This window comes from Oryza sativa, chromosome 7, assembly GCF_034140825.1.
Source record: "Oryza sativa Japonica Group chromosome 7, ASM3414082v1".
Classification (NCBI taxonomy): domain Eukaryota; kingdom Viridiplantae; phylum Streptophyta; class Magnoliopsida; order Poales; family Poaceae; genus Oryza; species Oryza sativa.
This window is the reverse complement of record NC_089041.1, coordinates 4,466,407-4,491,023: the sequence shown is the minus strand read 5'-3', so window position 1 is coordinate 4,491,023 and position 24,617 is coordinate 4,466,407. Positions and strand designations below refer to the sequence as shown.

The 24,617-nt window shown below is 47.0% G+C and overlaps 3 protein-coding genes and 1 pseudogene across 3 annotated transcripts; 1 reads left to right on the top strand and 3 right to left on the bottom strand.

Moving 5' to 3' along the window:
• Positions 1-3,542: 3,542 nt before the first annotated feature.
• On the top strand, positions 3,543-4,717 carry LOC107281573 (uncharacterized). The gene is made up of 2 exons (XM_066312172.1): positions 3,543-3,912; positions 4,038-4,717. The coding sequence occupies exons 1-2, from the start codon at positions 3,543-3,545 to the stop codon at positions 4,715-4,717; spliced, it is 1,050 nt and encodes a 349-aa protein (XP_066168269.1).
• Positions 4,718-8,810: 4,093 nt separating this feature from the next.
• Positions 8,811-18,986, bottom strand: LOC107278164 (uncharacterized; annotated as a pseudogene).
• Positions 18,987-20,678: 1,692 nt separating this feature from the next.
• LOC112936145 (B3 domain-containing protein Os07g0183300/Os07g0183600) lies at positions 20,679-21,988 on the bottom strand. The gene is made up of 2 exons (XM_066312348.1): positions 21,311-21,988; positions 20,679-20,777 (listed from the first exon to the last, which is right to left on the bottom strand). The coding sequence occupies exons 1-2, from the start codon at positions 21,986-21,988 to the stop codon at positions 20,679-20,681; spliced, it is 777 nt and encodes a 258-aa protein (XP_066168445.1).
• Positions 21,989-22,365: 377 nt separating this feature from the next.
• Positions 22,366-23,629, bottom strand: LOC9270008 (B3 domain-containing protein Os07g0183300/Os07g0183600-like). The gene is made up of 2 exons (XM_026026992.2): positions 22,640-23,629; positions 22,366-22,551 (listed from the first exon to the last, which is right to left on the bottom strand). Exons 1-2 carry the CDS (start codon positions 23,627-23,629, stop codon positions 22,366-22,368), a joined length of 1,176 nt encoding a protein of 391 aa, XP_025882777.2.
• Positions 23,630-24,617: the final 988 nt, after the last annotated feature.

The following is a 24,617-nucleotide window of genomic DNA, read 5'->3' as shown; positions in this document are numbered from 1 at the left end:
TTCACTTTAGGGCCGGGGCCGGGTGAACCCGAAGGGCAGCGAGGGTGAGGGTGTTCCTGTTGACCTGTTCAATACGCCCTCGCCCCTCCTCCTTGCCAACCCTCACAAACTGACCTTTTTTTCACTGGTAAAAGTCCACTTTACATTCCTCATTTTTTTTTGAGTTTCAAATTAAGACATCCTCAAACCGCAAAATCAGAATCGTTGTACCCTCAACTTTAAAACCGGTACAAATATAGTCCCCCGCCGAGTAGTATTGAACCTGATTTTAACTGACGTGGCTCATACAAAGCCCATTTGACTAGGTCTTCATTCCATATGATACTTACATGGCGATTCGATCAGAAAAAAAATTGAAAGTTCAATTAATTTCTGCACCTTAATCAAACAACGGAAATGATTGGAAAAGGAAAAAAAATGAATGGGCATATAATGGAGAGTCTCCATGAAAAGCTTGTCGTCTGCTTCATTAAATGATCTAAGCCAATTTGAGGGCAAATAAAAAAAATCTGATTTTTGGAACCCGCACTTCTGCTCTCCCAGTGGCTCCATCCTACTTTCTTTATCTCAAAATAAATCTATCTTTAACATTTTGTGAAATAAAACTATTTCTTCATTTACCAACTCCTCTCAATCAATCACAATCATTCTCTATTTAATTTCTTAAATAATTTATCTTCTCAATTAATCACAATATTTCTCTAATTATTTCTACCTATTTTCTTAATACCTATGTCCATCTTAAAAATATACTTGACAGGATTAGCTGCCAACTCGCGTTGCCTACCTCGTGGAGAGGTGTTAAATCAACTCAGGGGAGACAACTCTTCTCCTCCATTCAATTCTTGTGGAAATTTAACTATTTGCCACTATTATAATACTACCCCTTCCCATATATAATTTTTTTAAAGATTGAATACAGTTATTAAAAAAATTGGTAAAATTGAATAAGGGAATATTGTGATTGGTTGAGAAGTGAAGGTAGACGAAAAAATTGAATAATGGAGGTTTGTGATTGGTTTGGAAGAGAATGTTAGTGGAGAAATTATTATATTTTTTTAGCAAATTTTAAACCCTCTAAATTGTTATATTTTAGGACGGAAAGAGTAGTACTATAAATGCCACTTTTACTCCTATTTCTATTCCTGTTGTTACTATAACAGGGTTTTTAAGTATTTGCCACCACTCCTACGGAGTGACTCTATTGAGATGCCCCTCTTCCATTTTTTTTACACAAACACTATATGAGTGAGAGATTTTTCCTAATTAGAGTGTTATGTCACCAAAAGGAACTTGAAATGACCTTTTTACCCCCAGTTTGAGAAATATGAGAGATTATATACAAATATATGTAAGAAAATATTATTTATTGTATCTCAAAAAAGAGTTATCACGGGTAAATATACGTTGAACAAGTTCACCACAATTTAATAATAAATTCACCAATCTAGTGGTTGTACAACATCAAACCCTCCTCCCAAGAGAATACGAAAAGCACCGATCCTTTGCTTACTACATTCCATTTCATGGATGCTAATGAATGATTTTGATGGGGTCATATATTCCCCTCCTTTTCTTGGTTCCTAAGAATTCAAGGATTTCTTTGCCAAGTCTCTCTAGTCTTCGTCGGCAAGTTCAACAGAAATTACTACAATGGAGCTGCTTTTTGCTAGGAGGAGGGGATGAAGAGGTGTCCAATCTCTTTCCCCATGACGCACCCGCTAGCCTCCACCCCTGATACCTCCACGCAACTGCTCCTCCTCCCTGACGACCACCTCCATGGCACTACCGCCACCTTCGTGACCTCGAGCTGAAGATCCACAACAGTTGCCGCATCATCATGCTTGGTGACGCCAGTGCGCTGCCGCCCGCGTCACTCGGGAGAGAGGAGATGACATGTTGCTCGCGCGGCTCCCCTCCATATCTGTCACGGGATCCCAAGTTCCATCTACGCCACCGTGATCTCGTCGACCATTAGGCTGTTGTGGCCACTGCTCGAGAGAGAGGAGACTGCGACCAGCAGGACCCAAAGCTCCCCTGCCACCCACCACTGAGGTTTGATGGGGCAGCGGGAACCCAAGCTCCCCTGCCACTGAGGTTTGAGAGAGGAGCCTGCGACCAGTGGGACCCCAAGCTCCGCCCTCTTCCTGGATCCCCTCTGTCTCTGTAGCGAGAGCTCAAGCTCCGTTTGCATTAACGCAAGCTTGCTAGCACCGGGCTCTCTATCTCGACTACCTATCGCCTCTCTCTTGGCTCCTCTTCTGGATCTAAGGCCGCCACCGCCCTTGGTTTCTCCGGCTAATTGACTGTATCAACCTCCCGGCCTCACCACCGACCTTTAGCTCCTTCCCTATCATCGTTGACTTCTGCATCCCTCCATCGGCCACCAGCTCCCTTTCACCGCGCCACTCCCGACGGTGACCCCGATAGGTATGGAGACAGAGAAAGAGAGGAAATAGGGAGAGGTGGAGGAAGGAGAAAATGAATATATCTTACATGTGGGTCCCCCTATATGTTTTTTCACATTTCACTGACATCTGGGGGCCATATGTTGACTCAGTCGGTCAACCTGTCACGTCAGCAAAAACCACTTCTTAAATCACCGAAGGAGTATATTTGCATCAGTTTTTGAAGTTGGGAGATGCATTACAGTCGGTTTTATGGTTGGGGGATGTGATTGGATCAAAGCATAAGAGGTTAGGGAGGCCAAAATAGACTCTTTTTTTTGTGAGGAGATAAAATAGACTTATTCTTCCCACTGCACCAGCACAGTTGTCCCGTCCGGGCTTCCATCCTTCCCCCTCGTCACGGGCCACTCTTTTAATTCCCATTCGGCCCAGCCAAGAGGGCCCCAGCCCAGCCGAGAGAGCCCTTGTAAAACCGGAGATGGATTCTAATAACTCGAGTGGATGTCCACCCGTTTATTGCATGTCAACTAAATAGTTATGAAAAATTTTCAAAAAAATTAACAAGATAGATCAATATGTAATATATCATTCCACAAACATGCAAGTTCAAATTCAACTTCTATAAGTTGTAACAAAAATAACAAATTTAACTGTAAATATACATATTAATTTGAGTCTTGTTTGTTATTTTTGCTACAATTTGTACAAGTTGAATTTTAACTTGCATGTTTGTGGAGTGATATATTACATATATATATATATATATATATATATATATATATATATATATATATATATATATATATATATATATATATATATATATATATATATATATATATATATATATATATATATATATATATATATATATATATATATATATATATATATATATTGTTCATATTTTTTCAATTTTTTTCATAACCATTTAGATGACATGCAATAAACGGGTGGACGTCCACTCGAGCTGTTAAAACAGTTTCCCTCGTAAAACCCGACGCCGCCGGTCACCGGGTGAGCGTCGTTCCGGGTTCGAATTCCTCCTCCTCTTCGATCGGCTATTATCTTGAGCCCTAGCCTCGATCGCTGCCGCCCTCAGTCCACCGTCGGAATTCGGAACCGCAGGAACACATGGGGAAGCCCGTCCGGTCCTTGCCGTCCTCTAGACCCCGCCGGAAGAGGACCGTCGCCGCCGTGATGCCCAAGCGCGCTGCCTCTCGCCGTCGTGGCGGTCCTACTACTCGTGCTCGCGTCGGTAACAAGTCCTCGTCGGCGGCGCCTGGCAGTGGGTACGGAGGAGCAGTGGACGGCGTGTTGCCACCGGAGATGCTGCACGAGGTCCTGCTTCGCCTCCCCGCCAAGCCCATCTGCCGCCTCCGCGCCGTCTGCCACTCGTGGCGGTCCTTCACCTCCGACCCGCTCTTCGCCGCCGCGCACGCCGCCCGCCACCCTCACACCGCCCTCCTCCTCGCCGTTGGCGTGGAGACCTCTCCTACCCCACGTATCAACCTCGTCGACCTTTCCGGCAACGTCGTCAAGCACATCCCCTGCGGCTGCACTTACCTCGCCGTCGCACCAGAGGCGGAGACCGTGTTTGGCTCGCGTTTGGCCGCACATCTCACACAGGCGAGCACAAGCTACTCCGCATCGTGGAGTCCAGGGACTACTCCCACGTGTCGGAGATCATCACCACCAGCGACACGAAACCTCAGTGGAGGAAGGCGGACAACCCACCGGACTACCTCGATTGGAGCTTCACCAATGGAGTCGTGTACAGAGGCGCGGCTTACTTCCTCCTGTCCTACTTCAACCGCGTTGCCGCCTCCTCCCTCATACGGACAGGCTGCATGCCTTCCTTCGACCTTGAAACGGAGCAATGGAGCATGACTCTCCAAGGGCCAACAAAGACGATTCTTCATGATGCTAATGGCACAGTAAACTACACTGGCCTCGCCGGCCATCTCATGTTAGCTCAACTTAAGGGCACTCTGTCTGCAGCGCATTGGAAAGATCACGTTTCTATCGTGGATCTGTGGTTTCTGACTGATTTTGACAAGGGGACGTGGTCGAAAGAATATAGGATTAATGTTGATTTTGTTTTCTTTGGAACTGGAGTTTATGTGAAAGTGCACCCTTTGGTTGTGACGGACGAGGGAGAGGTAGTGTTTTGGTTGCAAGCAGGGACAAAAGCGATCGTGCAGATTTATAACCCGGTAACTAAGATTTCCTTGGATATAACGGAAACAAGCATCTATGCTGGAGTAGGTGTGTACACTGGAAGTCCGTTATGTCTAGAGGGTGTGTGACAATGAAAAGTTTGGTTTCATATCATCATATAATTTGTATTCACGTGGTTGTTTGGTTATATTACTAGAAAAATATTCATACGTTGCAACGGGTCTTCTTGTTGTGTTGGCTCGTGTGGTCTGGGCAACCTTAGCTTTCAGTCTCGCTTAGTTCACCCCGACTGCAGAATTGCTTCACTCTTTTAAACCATGCACTGGAAACATTGTTCTATGTGGTGTTATGCATCAGGCAGAATGACTGACGAAAATTCTATGGTATGTGGGAAGCGTGATCCATCCTATTACAACGCATCGCCAAAGATGCAATCTCCTGGTCCTCATCTTAATAGTTTGCATGATAGTTAATTTTTTTTCATTGTCAATGTAAATAATATCCAACCTTTTGTGAATCTTATTAAATGTAGAGCGGATTTCAGCCTTAAGCTCAAAGAGAACGCAACCGAGGACTACTGGATATTAAAACAAGGGTACAGTGCACTAGTCATTGAGTTGTAATACGATTTTGATCTACTTCCTCCGTCACAAAATATAAGTATTTTTGGACCCTAACATCGTCTTCGAAATGCTACTTTGACCAACAATATCTATAAAAGTAAAAACTCCCTTAGGCCTTGTTCGGTTAATCCCCATGATGAAAGGATTGGAGGGGATTTATTCCACACCTATTGTGGTGTGGAATTATTCTCCCTTCAATCCTCTTCAATCCTTCCAAACCGAACAAGGCCTTAAGTAGCGGCAGAATCTCATTCATATCCCTGAATCACTATACCAGATATCTTGACTGGCTCAATTTGACTCCCTCGACGGAAGAAGGTGAATGAGGATGACATGTGGAAGAATTCCTCGACGAAAGAAGGTGTGAAAGAATGTGAAGGAGGATGACATGGGTCCCTCATATCTATGCTTTCTATATAAGTTAAAGCACACTAAGTCTATAGCTCAACATGCAACCATGCCACATCATCATCCACTAGCAATAATTACATATTTAATCTCATGCAAACATAAACATGATCTACAATTTATTTAATTATACAAATCAAAATACAAGCATATCAATCATCACCCCTCGTATCATTTGCATAATATTTTAACAAATCTATCTATCACTTTTACAATATTTAACATATACTTATCAATATGTTCACACTAAAGCACGGGTATCAACCCGGATGTTTCATTTCTTTTTTCTTTTTTACTCTTAGCTTGATTGTCAAAAAAATATTAAGAATTTCTAAGTAATTCCCGCAACAAAGTGAAGGGAATCACCTAGTTTTTTTTTAAATTCAAATACCACATAAGCGTCACGTCAACATCACGTGGAACGAAGACCAGATCAACACCCCGTGTAGACGCTACATCTGCAAACAGCCCTCCAAAACCGTGGTGGGAGGCAAATCGAATATGTTTTAATAGTTGGGGAGTCAAGATAACCAATATTACGGTTTAGGGATACTAACCAGATTCTTCCACTAGTTAAGGGAATCAAAGTGAAATTATTCCTGACGCATGCACATATACTTAACTTCTGATGAAACCAGCCCATTGAAGCCCATAGCAGCATATGCACCTCGCCGCCGCCGACAGCGACAACTGGCCCAATACTCATCCGCCGGTACACACTACCATAAGCTGACATCTTCACATTTTTTTTTATCTATAAATTGGCTTGAAACTCCATTATATAAAGAAACTATTCTAAGTTAAGGTTTGAATGTCACTCAAATAGTTAAGAATTTTTTTTAAAAGAAAAATCAACAAGATATATAACATGTGATAGATCACTTCACAAACAACTTCTATATGTCGCAATGAAAAAACAAATTTAACTGGGAACATACATTAACTAGCTATAGTTTAATTTATTTTTTTAACTTGTAAAAGTTAAATTTTAACTTGCATGTTTGTAGAGCGATATATCACATAATAATACATCTTCTCATTTTTTATAATTTTTTTCATAACTATTTGAGTGGCATGTAAATAATGAGGGATCATCCACTTGAGAGTTTAAAATCCACTCTCTATTGTAGAACACCCATCTTGATGAATTTATTCGACAAACATCTCCCATTATATGGGATAAAGCACCTGTTAACCATAAACATTGCTTTGAAGCATTTGATCGCACCGTTAGAGATATCATGCCATCGATCAACCATGATTAATTCAGTGAACATGCAATTTGGTGGTATAACAATTGTCTTGGGTGGAGACTTTAGGCAAACTCTACCGGTTATTCCTAATGCAAGACAGCAACAAATCCTGAATGCCTTGATCACTCGCTCCCACTTATGGCAAAATTGTGTGGTGCTTGAATTAACTGAAAACATGAGGCTCAATTATCCAACCTTTTCTCATTAAGACAGGTTTGAGCTTGAGCTGTTTGCAACATGGCTTCTATTTTTGGGTGATGGTGTTGTCCATGATAGTGCACCCGCTGATCGACCGGACACCACCTGGGTGAAAATTCCATCATATCTCTTACTACCGGTTGAAGAAAGGAACCTAGCAGGTTTGATTTCTTTTGTGTATGGTTCAATACCACATGTATCACAGCTACCAACCTACTTATGTGAGCGTGCAATTTTAGCACCAACAGATGAGATCGCTGCTGCTATAAATACACAAATTATTAACCACATAGCCACTGAAGAAATGTCTTACTATAGCTTTGATAGCATTGATGATGCCACACCAAACTACCGCAATGTGCAGTTATTTCTGACAAATTGCAATTAAGATTTTAATTGTATCTTAAGAGCTTCAAATAATTGTATCTCATAACTGAAACATAACAATTTATGATCAACCGGTTTTGCTATATCGATTTGTACGACAAGAGTAACAAAAACAAGCACAATAAAATCTATCACAATTATGAGACTAACTACGCCCATTCATTGCTATGGAAAAAAACTTCTAGATGAACCATATTAATCATGTACAATAACCTTATGGAAGGAAATTAAGCAGATAAATCGTATAGGTATAAAAAAAATCTGAGAAAAGATGTGATATTATGGGAGAACTTGGAAAACTTGATTTTATAGAGTAGGATCCTAAATTTAACATGATCGGTTTGAACAGAGGTTGGAACACCACATCTCAAGTGAAAATTAAACGTACAATGAAAAACACAATATTAATTGTATTATATATTATGTCCATTGTACACAAATAGGAGGAAGTATTAATTGTGTCAATGTTAAACTCCTACAAAATCATAGAGAATTGAATACTTAGTCATATATGAAGTGATGTTCATAATTAGTTTCTAAAAAATAAATCATCGAAGTTAGAAAAAAGTCATTTGTTCAATTTATTTTTTTTCTAAAATCCTCAAATCGTCATTCTCATTTTATATATAAGTAAGAAAATGATTTTATAATATTTTGATATTTTATATTTATTTATTATCGTTCAATTTCACACATCCTGTGGCAACGCGCGGGACGTTTTTCTAGTATTATTCTATATCCATATAGCATACATGTAGTCCTCACTAAAATCTAATCCAAAAATATTTTCACTAATCTGCTTAATACATATGGACGATCAAACTCTTGAACAGGCAAATCTTTATTCGAGAACATGAAAGACAGAGAGCTTTGCAAAATTGGAACAGTATTGCAGCTACTAATACTGATTTCAAAGTAAAGACACTTAGAATCAAGTTAAAAAATTAAACATCCTAAAATCAAATAAGCCACTATACATTTTTGCAACACAACAAAATACTACTCCAGTACAAAAATCTTCAACAAACACTAGCACTGGAACTCTGGGAGTAAAACTAGACAGCTAGCAATTTCACAAAACAATCAGAAATGGAAGGTTGGTAGCACATGCAAATTGTGTAGCTCTCTCAGCTATAAGAAAATGCCTTGAAGTGCATAATTATACAAAGCAAAATCATAAATCCGGAATTCCTCGGTAGCTATGGAAACTTACATGCAGTTCGTATGAAATTTACTCAAAGATAGAATTCACATGAAAAAACACCTAGCAACAAATGAACAAATGGTGATCAAACTCCTACACATCAATGATTTACCTGCTTGGATCATTGGATGGATGTCTCTGTACAGTACTATTCATGGAACGGCATGACCCAGACAGGTGGGGCCAGCGCCACCTTGGCCCCAGCATCGCAGAAGCTTCCAGCTATAGATGGCCATAGGCCCAGGCACGGCGCGACCCGATTGGGGTCGTGTCCGGGCCGGGCCGACCCGACAGCTAGGCCGTGCCTGGGCCGATGCCTTGGCACGGTGGGCCGGCCCGGCACGGCCTGATTCAATGAGGAGGGAAGAAAATACTTTAGGGACTAAGTTAGACTTATTGCAGCCATATAATTCACGGCCCAAGAAATAAGGGATGTAAATAGACTTACTACAATCATTCAGACATGGGAAAAAGTACACCGAAGGTCCCTCAACTTGTCATCGAGTTACAAAGTCGTACCTCAACCGCAAAACAGATATATCACATCCTCAACTTATAAAACTGTTTACTTTTGTTGCTTAGGTGGTTTTGAACCCGGTTTTATTTGACGTGGCGGCTGAGTCAGCGTGGGACCTATGTGTCAGGTACCACGTCATCACTATTTCTCTTTCCCCTCTTCTATCCCTTCCTTCTCTCTCTCAAATTTGTCCTTCGTCTGGGCAAGCCGGCCGGCGGGGCGAGGTGGGAGAGGAGGTCAGGCGGCCGGCGACCGGCGGTGACGACGACGTGGGAGCAGGAGGGCCGCCCCCATGCCGCCGGCCTCCGTCGCCTCTCCACCAGCTCCCATGGATTACGACGGCGGCCTCCTCGCTCTCCCTGTTGCGCTCCCCGTCGGCTCCTCATCCTCCGTGCTCTGCGAGGACGGCGCCTCGGGCGCCGCCGACCGCCCCACGCTGCTCGCCACTGCTGCTCGATCTGAACATTACAAATTTTGAACCAAATTTTCTCATCTTCTCTACCATTTTCTAGCTATTGGTACAGCTGAAAGCAGCAGCATCCCCTTTGGATACAGAGATGCAAAAGAGAGGCGGCGGAAACGAAATCCTGAGTGGTGAAAAAGTGATGGAGGAAAACGAAAATAAAAAAAAATATCCGTGTCTATGAAGGAGATGGTAGAGCTTCTTCGCAGTAGCAGCAGCAGCAATGGTGATGGTTGGATTGGAGCGTAGCAACGCAGTACCAGTTTGCCGATTCTTGCTGCTTGCTGGTTGGTCGTCGTCGTCGTCGTCGTAGGCTAGAGTTCACTGGCGATTGCTGCCATTGTTTGGTGTTGTGCAGGCTAGAGGTGGAGCAGCGTGTCGCACCACCAATCCATCTCGTCGGCTTCGGCGGCGGCAACAGCCGACGGGGACGAGGCCGACAGGTTCAGATCGAGCAGCAGCGGCGAGCAGCGTGGAGCGGTCGGCGGCGCCCGAGGCGCCGTCCTCGCAGAGCACGGAGGATGAGGAGCCGACGGGGAGAGCGAGGAGGCCGCCGTCGTCATCCATGGAAGCTGGTGGAGAGGCGACGGAGGCCGGCGGCGTGGGGGGCGGCCCTCTTGCTCCCACATCGTCGCCGCCGCCGCCACATCGCCCGTCGAGGTCAGCTCAGCCACGTGAGAGAGAGAGAGAGAGAGAGAGAGAGAGAGAGAGAGAGAGAGAGCGAACAGAGGGGCGGGCGTCGATTGCTCATAGAGTATCAGAAGCGCGCGTGGCGGATACGATGAGGACGACCGGAAGTTGGACACCTGCGCCTGCGCGACGACGTCCTCCACGAACGCCGCGTCCCCTGCGCGTGATGACGACCTCCACGGCCGCTCCCACACCCTCTCCCCTCCTCCATGCTTCTGCGCCATCGTCAGCGCCACCGGCAGCAGTAGCCTCTTCTCCGCCATATCAGTATATCACTACCGCTGCAAGCGGTGGTGGTGGTCAATCGCCGGAGCGAGCTAGCTAGCTAGACTCGATCGGCTCGGTATTTGATTTGGTTTGGATTGCTTTGCCGCGTCGAGGCCGACGGTTGAGGGGGACGGCCGCCGCGGCCATCCGCGCGACGACATCCATCGGCGGAGCCGCCCGTCGCATCGGCCCTCCTCTCCGCCACGCTCCTTCCCCTCCAGCCGCCGGCCACGCCGGGTCTCCTCCCCGCCGCGTCAAAGACGCCGCCGCCATCCATGCCCAGGGGAAAAATGAGAGAGAGGAATGGAGAGAAGAGGGGAGAGAGAGAGTGTGTGTGTGGTGACGTGGACACCCTGACACGTGGGGTCCATGTGGGTCCCACGCTGACTCAGCCACCGCGTCAGATAAAACCGGGTTCAAAACCACCTAAGGACCTTGAGTGAACGGTTTTGTAAGCTAAGGGATGTGATATACCTGTTTAGGGACCATTTTGTAACCCGATGACAAGTTGAGGGACCTTTGGTGTACTTTTTCCTTCAGACATGGTCCAAAGAAATGAGGGACTGAAATTATTTTTTTTTTAAAGAAGCACGATGGGCTGTCGTGCCATCGGGCCGGCCTGGCCCGGCCCGAGTCATATTAGGCCGTGCCTGGGCCGATGCTTCTGGCGTTGGTCGGGCCGTGTGGGCCCGATAGATTCTGGCCGGAGCACGGCCGTGCCTGGGCCGTGCCGCCCAGATGGCCATCTATACTTCCGGCTGCGCATGTTGTAGCAGCGCACGGTCATGTTCTTCCCGGCGAGCACGCTCTCGTCGTCAATAGGGTAGATGCAGTCGCCGGCGCACCACGGCAGGATCCTCGCGTCGCGCGAAGAACGCCGTGCCGGCGCTGAGGAATAGCGCGCGGCCGCCGAAGCTCCTGTCCCGGCGGCCGGCGCCAGAACCGCAGCTCGTGGTCCCACCGGAACGCGCAGAGGTATCTGTCGTCGTCCCAGGGGCTCAGGCAGCTCTCCGTCCCGACGAACACCAGTCGTCGGCGGCGAGCCACCACCGCGATCTCCACAAGGATCAGTATTCCCTGTACGGCCTGTCCGCAAACTTCTCCCCCCGCGGCGGGGACGACGACGCACTGTTGCTGCTGTTGGAATTAATGAATGGGTCTTAGCCCACTCGAAGATTAATTCTTTGGAAAATCACAAAAGCCCACCTCATGGGATGGCATGCATGTGGAGTTTAGTACCACCTTGCTTATTCTAGGAGAGGGGGACCTCCTTAAAAGGGAGGATGTCCTCCTAGCCACTTGAAGCATGTGTGGTGGAGAGAAGAGGGGAAACACGCGCGCGCTCGCTCGCCTGGCCTGGCCTGGCCTGGCAGGGCAGGCGGCGCGCGTGCACGACGTACGCGTCGAATGGTCCGAAAAATTGGCTCTTCACCCTTGCGCAGATGCAGCCTCCTTTTGCAGTTTTGTTTTGCTGCAAATTCGGATTCGTTTTTGTTTTGGAAACGTTCCGAAAAATCCGGTGCGTGCAAACGGCGTGGAGTCCGGATAAGTTACGCGCGACTTATCCGGTTCGGTTACGCGCAGTAGAGATCGTGCGGGCGCCCTGATCAAGCGACCCTTCTCTATATAAACCGACCCGCCGTCTTCACGCAGTATATACGCAAAATCAATCTAGGGTTTGCCTCCTACTCTGTACTGCGCCGTCGCTCGTAGACTACTCCATCCCGCTCGCCGGCGTGCACCAGCGATCGGGAGAGCAGGTCTCCGGAACCTCTGCCTTTGACGTCCTGCACCGGGAGAAGGCGGCAATAAGGTTTTTGGGAAGCGCTTCGCGCGACTGCTCCCTGTTCGTTCGCGACGGCTCGCCTTCCTCTTCGCTCGCGTGTTTCGTGCCTTCGTAGACACCTGCGAAAAGTTTCGACCAAGCAGCCGGTCTTTTCGTCACCTCGGTACGTGTTCAATATGTTGCGCATATTTGATCTGTTCATGTTATACTGTGTAGTTTACATGTGTAGATCTAATGATGCGTTCATGCTAGTTTTCATCTGTAATGTCATGATTTATTTATGGAATAGATTAAATCATTATATGTCTATAATCTCAACAATCCAACAACCTTATTATAGGCACTGTGATTTTACTATGGCTGGTTTTGCCGATGCACTGAGGCCGGATAAATTCACCGGTGTGCATTTTAAGAGATGGCAGATCAGGGTCACTCTGTGGCTGACAGCTATGAAATGCTTCTGGGTGAGTACTGGCAAACCTGAAGGAGTTCTTACTGCTGAACAGCAGAAGCAATTCGAGGAAGCCACTACTCTCTTTGTGGGATGCATTCTTAGCGTTCTTGGCGATCGTCTGGTCGAGGTGTATATGCATATGACCGACGCTAAGGAGTTGTGGGATGCACTGAATACTAAATTCAGTGCTACTGATGCTAGCAATGATCTGTATATCATGGAGCAGTTTCATGACTACAAAATAGCTGACAACCGTTCTGTAGTCGAACAGGCTCATGAGATACAAACCATGGCTAAGGAACTCGAACTCCTTAAGTGTGTCTTACCCGACAAATTTGTGGCCGGGTGCATTATTGCAAAACTACCTCCATCTTGGAGGAGTTTCGGTACTGCACTCAAACACAAGAGACAGGAATACTCCGTTGAGGGGTTGATTGCGTCTCTTGATGTTGAGGAGAAAGCTCGGGAAAAAGATGTCGCGTCTAAGGGCGATGGTGGGCAGTCCAGTGCCAATGTTGTGCACAAGGCCCAGAACAAGAGCAAGGGGAAATACAAAGCTCAGCAGACCACCAACTTCAAGAAGCAGAAGAAGAACAACAACAATCCTAATCAGGATGAGAGGACTTGCTTTGTGTGTGGCCAAGTTGGTCATCTGGCTAGGAAGTGTCCACAGCGCAAGGGGATGAAGGCACCTGCAGGGCAGACTTCTAAGTCTGCTAATGTGACCATTGGCAACACTGGAGATGGAAGCGGGTATGGTAATTTACCTACTGTTTTTTCAGTTAATCAATCTACTAATTGGTGGGTTGATACTGGGGCCAATGTACATGTTTGTGCTGACATCTCATTGTTTTCTTCTTATCAGGTCGCACGGGGTTCCACCGTCCTAATGGAGAATGGGTCACATGCTTATGTTCATGGTGTTGGCACGGTAGATCTGAAGTTTACTTCGGGAAAGATCGTGCAGCTGAAGAACGTGCAGCATGTCCCTTCTATCGACAGGAATCTTGTTAGTGGCTCCCGTCTGACTAGAGACGGATTTAAGTTGGTTTTTGAGTCTAATAAAGTAGTCGTGTCTAAACATGGATATTTTATTGGTAAAGGTTATGAGTGCGGAGGCCTGTTCCGCTTTTCCCTTTCTGATTTCTGCAATAAGTCTGTGTACCATATTTGTGGCAGTGTGGATGATGAGGCTAATGTTTGGCATTCACGTTTATGTCATATTAATTTTGGCTTGATGTCTCGGCTTTCCAGCATGTGTTTAATTCCTAAGTTTTCCATTGTCAAAGGTTCTAAGTGCCATAGTTGTGTGCAATCGAAGCAACCTCGCAAGCCTCACAAGGCTGCCGAGGAGAGAAACTTGGCACCACTAGAACTCCTACATTCAGATCTTTGTGAAATGAATGGGGTGTTGACGAAGGGTGGAAAACGATATTTCATGACATTGATTGATGATGCTACTAGATTTTGCTATGTGTACTTGTTGAAAACGAAAGACGAGGCTCTAGACTATTTTAAAATTTATAAGGCAGAAGTTGAAAATCAACTTGACAGAAAGATAAAAAGGCTTAGGTCTGATCGTGGTGGAGAGTTTTTCTCGAACGAGTTTGACTTATTCTGTGAGGAACATGGCATCATACATGAGAGGACGCCTCCCTATTCTCCCGAGTCTAATGGGATTGCTGAAAGGAAGAACCGCACACTGACTGACTTGGTGAATGCCATGTTGGACACTGCGGGACTGCCTAAGGCATGGTGGGGGGAGGCATTGTTGACCTCAAATCATGTGTTAAACAGAGTTCCTAACAGAAATAAGGACAAAACACCATATGAGATATGGATTGGTAGAAAACCATCACTTTCTTATTTGCGCACATGGGGGTGCTTGGCGAAAGTCAATGTACCAATAACGAAGAAGCGCAAACTTGGACCTAAGACTGTGGACTGTGTTTTTCTGGGATATGCTCATCATAGCATTGCCTATAGATTTTTAATAGTTAAATCCGAGGTACCGGACATGCATGTTGGTACAATTATGGAGTCTCGTGATGCTACCTTCTTTGAGAGCTTTTTCCCAATAAAGGATACACATAGTGGTTCGAACCAACCCTCTGAAATAATTCCCAGTTCAATCACACCACCAGAACAAACTGAACATACACATGAACTTGTCTCTGAGGAGGATGTCAGTGAAGCTCCTCGAAGGAGTAAGAGACAAAGGACGGCTAAGTCTTTTGGTGATGATTTCACTGTGTACCTCGTGGATGACACTCCTAAGTCAATTTCAGAAGCATATGCATCTCCTGATGCAGACTACTGGAAGGAGGCTGTCCGTAGTGAAATGGATTCCATTATCGCTAACGGGACTTGGGAGGTGACAGAGCGACCCTATGGGTGTAAACCTGTGGGGTGCAAGTGGGTGTTCAAGAAGAAGCTTAGGCCTGACGGTATTATTGAAAAGTACAAGGCTCGGCTTGTTGCTAAGGGCTATACTCAGAAAGAAGGCGAAGATTTCTTTGACACTTACTCACCTGTTGCTAGATTGACCACAATTCGTGTGCTACTTTCCCTAGCAGCCTCACATGGTCTTCTCGTTCATCAAATGGACGTTAAGACAACTTTTCTTAATGGAGAGCTGGATGAGGAGATCTATATGGATCAACCTGATGGGTTTGTAGTTGAAGGTCAAGAAGGCAAAGTGTGCAAATTGTTGAAGTCTTTGTATGGTCTGAAACAAGCTCCTAAGCAATGGCATGAGAAATTTGACAAAACATTGACATCTGCAGGCTTTGCAGTCAATGAGACAGATAAATGTGTGTACTATCGCCATGGTGGGGGTGAGGGAGTTATTTTGTGCTTGTATGTTGACGACATACTGATATTTGGGACAAACCTTGAGGTGATAAATGAGGTTAAATCATTCTTGTCTCAAAATTTTGATATGAAAGATTTGGGAGTAGCTGATGTTATCTTAAACATTAAGCTAATTAGAGGTGAGAATGGGATTACACTCTTGCGGTCCCATTATGTGGAGAAGATCTTGAATCGCTTTGGCTACATTGATAGTAAGCCTTCTCCAACACCTTATGATCCTAGCTTGTTGCTTCGCAAGAACAAGAGAATTGCTAGGAATCAACTGGAATACTCCCAAATCATTGGCTCGTTGATGTACCTGGCTAGTGCAACTAGGCCTGATATCTCCTTTGCTGTGAGCAAGTTGAGCCGATTTACCTCTAATCCGGGAGATGATCACTGGCGTGCGCTTGAGCGAGTAATGCGCTATCTGAAAGGTACTGTGGAATTGGGGCTTCACTATACTGGGTATCCTGCGGTACTGGAGGGTTATAGTGATTCTAACTGGATCTCTGATGTGGATGAGATCAAAGCCACTAGTGGATATGTTTTCACACTGGGTGGTGGTGCTGTTTCATGGAGGTCTTGCAAACAGACCATTTTGACGAGGTCAACCATGGAAGCAGAGCTAACGGCACTGGATACTGCTACTGTTGAGGCAGAATGGCTGCGTGATCTATTAATGGATCTGCCTGTTGTTGAAAAACCGGTGCCGGCTATCCTTATGAACTGTGACAATCAAACGGTAATTGTCAAAGTGAATAGTTCTAAGGATAATATGAAATCGTCTAGACATGTGAAAAGACGATTGAAGTCTGTCAGGAAATTAAGAAACTCCGGAGTTATAACGTTGGATTACATCCAAACAGCGAGAAACCTGGCAGATCCCTTCACGAAGGGACTATCACGAAATGTGATAAACAATGCATCGAAGGAGATGGGTTTGAGACCCATGTGAATTATACTATGGTGGTAACCCAGTCTATGTGATCGGAGATCCCGTGAATTAGATCCTGGGAAGAACAAACCATTAGTAAACTAGAGGAGAGTATCAATATATATACCCTCTCCAAGTGAAGATGCATGTACTCTCGTGAGCTGCAAGGCAGGTTGGCTATGCCTTAATGAGTTCTGTTGGCTTTAATTAGCGAAGATGTTGTCCTGCAGAGCATTCTTGAAAGAACTCACCTTTGTGAGCTTGACTGTTGGTCGCAGTTTATGAAGATTTTGGGTGAATCTTCTAGGAAGCTTACTAAAGACCTAGGAGTATGACTTATACGCTCCACCCGATGGGTAGTCTACAGACGGTCTAGTACCAGATAAGACTTTGAGTGAAACTTGCTTGCACAAGACTTGCAATTCAAGGCGTAGTCCATTGTTCAAGTTGTGAGTAAGTGTAGCTTGGAGTTCTAGGTGGATGTTCAACCTTAATTGGTCTCCATCGAACCGCTGGTATATAAACAGTACATTGGAAAAGGCAAATCTCAGTGGGATTTTGAGATTTGGTGGGGGATTGTTGGAATTAATGAATGGGCCTTAGCCCACTCGAAGATTAATTCTTTGGAAAATCACAAAAGCCCACCTCATGGGATGGCATGCATGTGGAGTTTAGTACCACCTTGCTTATTCTAGGAGAGGGGGACCTCCTTAAAAGGGAGGATGTCCTCCTAGCCACTTGAAGCATGTGTGGTGGAGAGAAGAGGGGAAACACACGCGCGCGCTCGCTCGCCTCGCCTCGCCTGGCAGGGCAGGGCAAGCGGCGCGCGTGCACGACGTACGCGTCGAATGGTCCAAAAAATTGGCTTCTCACCCTTGCGCAGATGCAGCCTCCTTTTGCAGTTTTGTTTTGCTGCAAATTCGGATTCGTTTTTGTTTTGGAAACGTTCCGAAAAATCTGGTGCGTGCAAACGGCGTGGAGTCCGGATAAGTTACGCGCGACTTATCCGGTTCGGTTACGCGCAGTAGAGATCGTGCGGGCGCCCTGATCAAGCGACCCTTCTCTATATAAACCGACCCGCCGTCTTCACGCAGTATATACGCAAAATCAATCTAGGGTTTGCCTCCTACTCTGTACTGCGCCGTCGCTCGTAGACTACTCCATCCCGCTCGCCGGCGTGCACCAGCGATCGGGAGAGCAGGTCTCCGGAACCTCTGCATTTGACGTCCTGCACCGGGAGAAGGCGGCAATAAAGTTTTTGGGAAGCGCTTCGCGCGACTGCTCCCTGTTCGTTCGCGACGGCTCGCCTTCCTCTTCGCTCGCGTGTTTCGTGCCTTCGTAGACACCTGCGAAAAGTTTCGACCAAGCAGCCGGTCTTTTCGTCACCTCGATACGTGTTCAATATGTTGCGCATATTTGATCTGTTCATGTTATACTGTGTAGTTTACATGTGTAGATCTAATGATGCGTTCATGCTAGTTTTCATCTGTAATGTCATGATTTATTTATGGAATAGATTAAATCATTATATGTCTATAATCTCAACAGCTGCTGCCCGCCGGTGGGATGGAGACGCACAGCACCGTGCCGTCGTAGCACGCCGCGTAGAAGCCGCCGTTGAGGTGGACCATGCTGACGTACTTGCCGTTGAGACCATGTACTCCCAGCCCACCTCGACGCGCGTCCACAACGCGTCCCCGGGGCGCGCGATGGCGAGGCAGCGGCCGCGGCGGTAGACGCAGAGCGCGACGCAGTCGTCGTCGTTGGAGCCGGCGGGGCTGCACGAGAGCGTGACCATGGTGATGTAGGGGCAGTTCTCCTTGTCGGGCTTGTACACGCACTGCAGCATCTCGGCGTCCGTCTCCTCCAGGGGGAGGCCGGCACGGAGGCGCGCCTCCTTCGAGAGTGGCAATCGCAGTGCTCCTCTCGTCCGCGGCGGCATGGATCTCGAAGAGGGAGAACTCGTCGGGGAGGCGGAACTTGAGGTGCGGAAGCAGCGGGTGGACGACATGGAATCATGGATGGTGGCGGTGCCCGCGGCGCCGGCGACTCCCTTGCCCCCTCACGAGCCATCCACGGGAGCTCCCGACGCAGCGCGCGCCGCGGTCGTGGGGGAAGGCGATGTCGTGGAAGCGCCCGTCGGCGACGACGTTGTGCCCGTCCACGGCGAGCGCAAGCCATGGCTTGGAGAGGAAGGTGGCGCCGTCGAAGTCCGTGTTGCGCGGGAGGCGGCGGAAGACGTTGCGCAGGACGGGGCGCGTGGGGAGCTCCCAGGCGTCGTGGAGGATGGCGGCGAGTCCGTCGTCGTCGTCGCGGTCGGCCTCCTCACAATACAGATCCGACGCCTTCGCCCACATTCCACCACGAGCGGCGCAGCGAAATGAGTTGAAGGAAGAGCGTGGAATGTTGTTGCGGCGCTGCGCCTGCGTGACTGCGCGGGGGATAGATAGCTCGCGCGCACGCGCGAGTATCTTAAGTCGCGCGCACGCGGCCTCCGCTTAGCGAAATGACGCGACGTCGCTAATCCCAACGATTAGTGCTAATCATAGCTATTAGCGAATGCTACAGTAATCTCTCAATAAAAATAAAAATAATTGCTTTTGAAATTTTGAGTTAAAATTTTTTAAATATTGACTTGAAAATTTTCAAAATACAATTTGAAAGTTTTCAAAATATTGACATGAAAGTTTTTAAATCTGAGTTAAAAGTTTTTGAATTTTGAGTTGAAAGTTTTCAATTTTGAATTGGAAGTTTTTAAAATTTGAGATGAAAATTTTGGATTTAGGTATGAAAGTTTTCAATTTTGAGATGAAATTTTTTTATATTTGAGATGAAAGTTTTTAAAATTTGAGTTGAAAGTATTTAAGATCTGAGTTAAAAGTTTTGAAATTGGAGTTGGAAGTTCTCAAAGTCTGTTTTGAAAGTTTTACAATTTGAATCAAATTTGAGTTGAAAATTTCGGAAAATAAAAAAAAGGAAAGGAAGCACGTACACATAGTGGGCCGAAACCCGCGAAAAAGAAAAAGAAAGGACTGGTGGGCCAAAAATAATGAAGAAAGAAACAAACATGTGGGCTGATGGGCCCATAATGAGAAACCAGCGTGCGGGCTGGTGGGCTGAAAAGTATGTGCGATCGGACTGGGGGTTGCGTGGGGCATTATATAGGTCGACACCGAGATGAGTTGGATTGAGTTCAGAATTCAGATATCAAGTCTGAATTTTCAGAATGTTCATGTTTGAGTTGATTTGTTCTATTTCACTGGGTTTTTTTTAGCAAAGATAAGTCATTTTCCAGCGCAATGGATCAACCATTTCACCAATGTAAAAATGTCAGTCGGAAACACCAGTATCATTCATTCAGACAAAGAGGCTTGTAACTGCGTTTGTGCCTGAAGCTGATGCCGTCATCAGTTATTTAACATCTCCACTCAATCTCAACCGGCAACGACAAGTTCCAGATTGCGTCCTTGCAACGGTTTTTGTAAAAATGTCTGAAAAACTGGTCCAAGGAACAGAGGATATTGGTCTCAACTCTGAACCTGGCAAAACACCAAGTTCCTTGAGCAGGGACTGCTCCCAAACCATTTGCTAAACTACAGAATTAGCCAAGGCTTTTATGCAATTTGGTCGTTTGGACTAGCAACAGGAATTCAACCATTAGTTGATTTGTGATTATCAGAATTGTCGTCGTCCGAAAACCTGACAGGTCTTTGGCTGCATTCTGTAAAAATTTTAAGTTCAGTGCAGGCAGCAGCCTTCAGATATTAGTTGTAAGTTGTAACTAATAGATGAAATTGTCGGTTATGTCATCTCGATCTGAACTGTTCGCGTTCTTCAGATATCAGATTGCAGATACACCATTTTCCAATTCCGTCAGATTTAGAATGGACATTTAACACTGCAAACTTGTTCCCCGAATTTTGAAACTATTCAGAATAACCTTCAAACTAAATTCAGACCAAAGCTGGCATAGATGATTCATGACGGACCCAGTCTCGCAAAGTCACAAGTGACAGAGCAAATCTTTAGTTAGGTAGGTGTCCTTGGCCTCAGATGTTATCAGGAAACAGCGTCTCTAGCCGTTGCCTCATCGTTGGAACTTGTCCATCGTCCTCATCATGGGGAAGATAATGGCTGAATAATGATACCTACAAATTCCATGATCATCAATAGGAGAATGCAAACTTTTGTTACTGCAATGTTGAGCTCACCTGTCCAGAAAGACCACTGGTGTCTCTTCTTGGTGGCACGCCAGGTGTCATTTTTTTGCCAAAGAGTCGGAAGGTGGATGACGAGGAAACAGACTTCTTGTTTTGCTGAAGCTGTTTTGTTCCGTCAGGAAGCTGAAGCGCATTAACTAAATTCCTCTGTGGTGCCGGCGAGTAATCTTGACTTCTCACAATGCAAGTGGATGCCTCAAAGGAACTCTCTCCAAGAACTTCACGAATTTGCCAAAAATTAACATATCTGTTCATTCCTGCACAGGATGGCCACTCAACCTGGCGAGCAGCACAGTGTCAGATAAAAATGGACAATGCAACAATTTCAGTGGAGACACAAAATGCTAGCACTAGATCTGGTACAAAGTTACAACTACTCATGATGCCTAATATCCAAGGCACAATTTAGGAAAGCATTTGCAATTAAACAAGCAGCAAAATTCAGAGTAATACAGTAATACCTGAATCATCCTCCAGATTGAGGTTGCATAGTTCTCTATGGCAATGACCTTTCCCTGTGGCCCAACATTCGGCAGCCTGTCCTCCTCAACAGCCCATACGAAGTTTACCACCATTCCTGGGGTAAACTTCGCTCGTAGAGCATTATGTACAATCCCACACGGTACAACAAACTCGTCGCCGTCCTGGCGCGAGAGGTAGGTCACCTCGAACGGCTCGAGACGCGCCGCCCTCCATACGGCCTCAATCACTTCGTCAACTGACACTGGCTCCGGCTTGAGGGTGCGACGCAGCCCCATGTATCTCTCGCCACTGTCCATGCTGCGCATAAACACTACGTTGTCACCTGTGACAAGGCGGTTGGCATTCGCGAATTTTATCCAGCCACTGGAAAGCATGTGGGTGTACTCTTTCCATGTATAATTAATCACCCACTCCTTTCCGTGCATGTCCTTGATATAGAGCGGCACGTGTTCGTTCAATTGGAGCTGGGGTAGAACACCCATGGCGGTCTCTCTCTTGGGCACTATGAACCGATACCGATTCTTGACAGCATCGGTGCACGTGAGAGGCTTCACAAATGAAACAAGAGTAGTCTGCACTTGAGGGGAGCTTGGACCTGGATCAGCGGGCGCCTGAGGCTGGATGGCTTGGTCTCTGGCGACTGGGATGAGGGACATGGTCGCAAAGAGCTCATTTCTTGTTGCATCCAAGCGGACAGCTGTGACTTTACATAGAAACACCCTGCCTGGAAGGGGCTCTGGTGGACGCGACGGGCACTGCTAGGCGTGGCCGTCAGGGAAGTAGTAGACAAATGAGCCAACAGCGGGGAGGCGGCCAGACTTGGGGGCGGCGCATGCCCGCCACATCTCGCGTGTGATACTGAACTGCTGCGCCTGCGCGGAGGAAGAGGGAGAAGCCTTTGCCGCTGCCGCTGACGCTGACGCCTTTGGTGGAGGCAGATGATCCTGAAAAGCGATTGAACATTGCATCGATCAATTCACCAAATAGTGAACATTGTTGCATCGATCAACGTGTGCGTGCGTTTACAAGTCGATCAATGTGTGAGACATCCATTGCAGGGAGATGAAGAAGTAGATGCCGTAGCTACCTCTGAACTCTTCAGCCTCTTTGGAGAAAGAGGAGGGGGAGGAGCAGCAGAAGCAAAATCGTCCGAACCAACCAATCGAACTTGCCAGAAGTTGGCGTACTTGTTCATCTCTGAACCTCCCGTCCATCCAATCTGCAGTATGAACGAAATCAGACAAGAAAACTTCAAAAACATTGGCATGGCGGATGAGAATCAGGGGAATTAATCGATGTCAGGATACCTCGACTGATCGCCACATCCATGTAGTGTCGTGGATGGCGGTGATCTTGCCATGTGGCCCGACGCTGGGCGGCGCGCCATCCTCAAGGGCCCAAACAAACTCCACCTCCATCTCGGGAGTGAATCTGGAGCGGAGGCGGAGCCCCTCCTCCACCACCTCGCGTGGCACGACGAACTCGTCGCCGTCCTGCCGCGAGCGGTACGTCGCAGTGAACTGCTCGCCGGCCGCCGCGCGACCCGCTGCAGCTATCACCTCCTGCACGGCCACCGGAAGCGGTGTCGGAGGCCTGGATCGGCGCGTCCTGAGTGGCTTGTCGAGCGTGCGCTGGCGCCGCACCCCGACGTACAGCTCGTCGTCGTCGCGGCGACGCATGAAGATGACGCTGTCTCCGTCGACGAAGTCCATGTCGTCCCGAAATTTCTTCCAGACCTTGGCGAGCGTGACCCTGTTGCCGTTCCTGCCGTAGTCGAACGTCATCGGAGATCCTTGAAGGTCCTTGACGATGAGGGGCTGGACCGCTTTGGCGTCGACCAGCGGCGGGAAGACGTCCTTGGCAACATCCATGGGGACGGCGAAGCGGTCTCGGTACTCGGCATCGGAAGACATCAGCGTCTTGACGAAGTAACGCAACTGCTGCTGCTGGCCACCGGCGGCGGCGGCGGGAGCGGGAGCGGGGAGCAGGCGCGGGACGTCGTGGTCGGCGACCGGGTCGAGGGTGATGTCGGCGTAGGCCTCATTGGTGAGGGCGTCGGCGCGGAGGCGGACGGCGGCCACCGTACAGAGGAAGACGCGGGGGCCGGGGACGGCGAGCTGCTCCAGGAGAGGTGCGGGGAACTGGCAAAACTGCTCTGCGTGGCCGTCGACGAAGTAGAAGACCATCGAGCCGACGGCGGGGAGGCGGCCGGAGTTCGGGGCGGCGCATGCGAGCCACATGGCACGGTCTACGATCCCGTCGCCGTCGTCGGCGAGCGCCGCCGCCGCCGCCGCCATTGTCGCCGGGAGAGGCCGAGGAACTGGGGGGGGGGGGGGGCAGCGGGAGATGGATTTGTCGAATTGAGGTTTGAGGCGAGGCGAGGCGTTGGTTACTGTTTGTTCTCGCTTGCAAGTGGGTGGGGGCGGTGGGGTTTTATACTGTCGCCGCCGGCCGCCGCCTCGTCCGTCCAGAATTTGTAGACGTTTCGTTGCAGAGTTAACCAAAGCAAAAAAAAAAAAAAGGAAAGAAATACTATCAGTAATAAACTGTGCAAGTGGACCCTAGCTAGCTGTAACTAACTAGCCCAACTAGTAAAACGTAAGCCGACAAGAAAGAAACATGTAAGAACGGATTAATCACTGTAATTACTAAGACGAAAGGAGAAAAGGATTAACGAAGTGGAGGCGGCGGCGTTGGGGAACTATTTCGATCCCTGCACGGATGTATCTTCGTTGCTTGCATGCCATTGAAATAGTCAAAAAAAAAAGTTTAAAAGAAATTGAGAAGATATATTAACATGTGATATATCACTTTATAAATATACAAGTTTAAATTCAATTTGTACATCTCGCAAGAAAAAACAAATTAAACAACAACTAGTTAACGTATAACCATAGTTAAATTTGTTTTTTTATCTAAAAACAGTTCAGAATTCAGATATCGAGTCTGAATTTTCAGAAAGTTCAGGTTTGAGTTGATTTGTTCTATTTCACTGGATTTTTAGCAAAGATAAGTCATTTTCCAGCAGTAATGCACAATGGATCAAACAATAATTTCACCAATGTAAAATGTCAGTCGGAACCACCAGTAGCATCCATTCAGACAGAGGCTTGTAACTGCGTCTGTGTCTGAAGCTGATGCCCAGTTAAACGTATTGTCAAACAGCTCCACTCAATCTCAACCGGCAACAAGTTTCAGATTGCCGTCCTTGCAACGGTTTTTTGTAACAACGGAACATAGATTATTGGTCTCAAGTCTCAACTCTGAACCTAGTCCTTGAGCAGT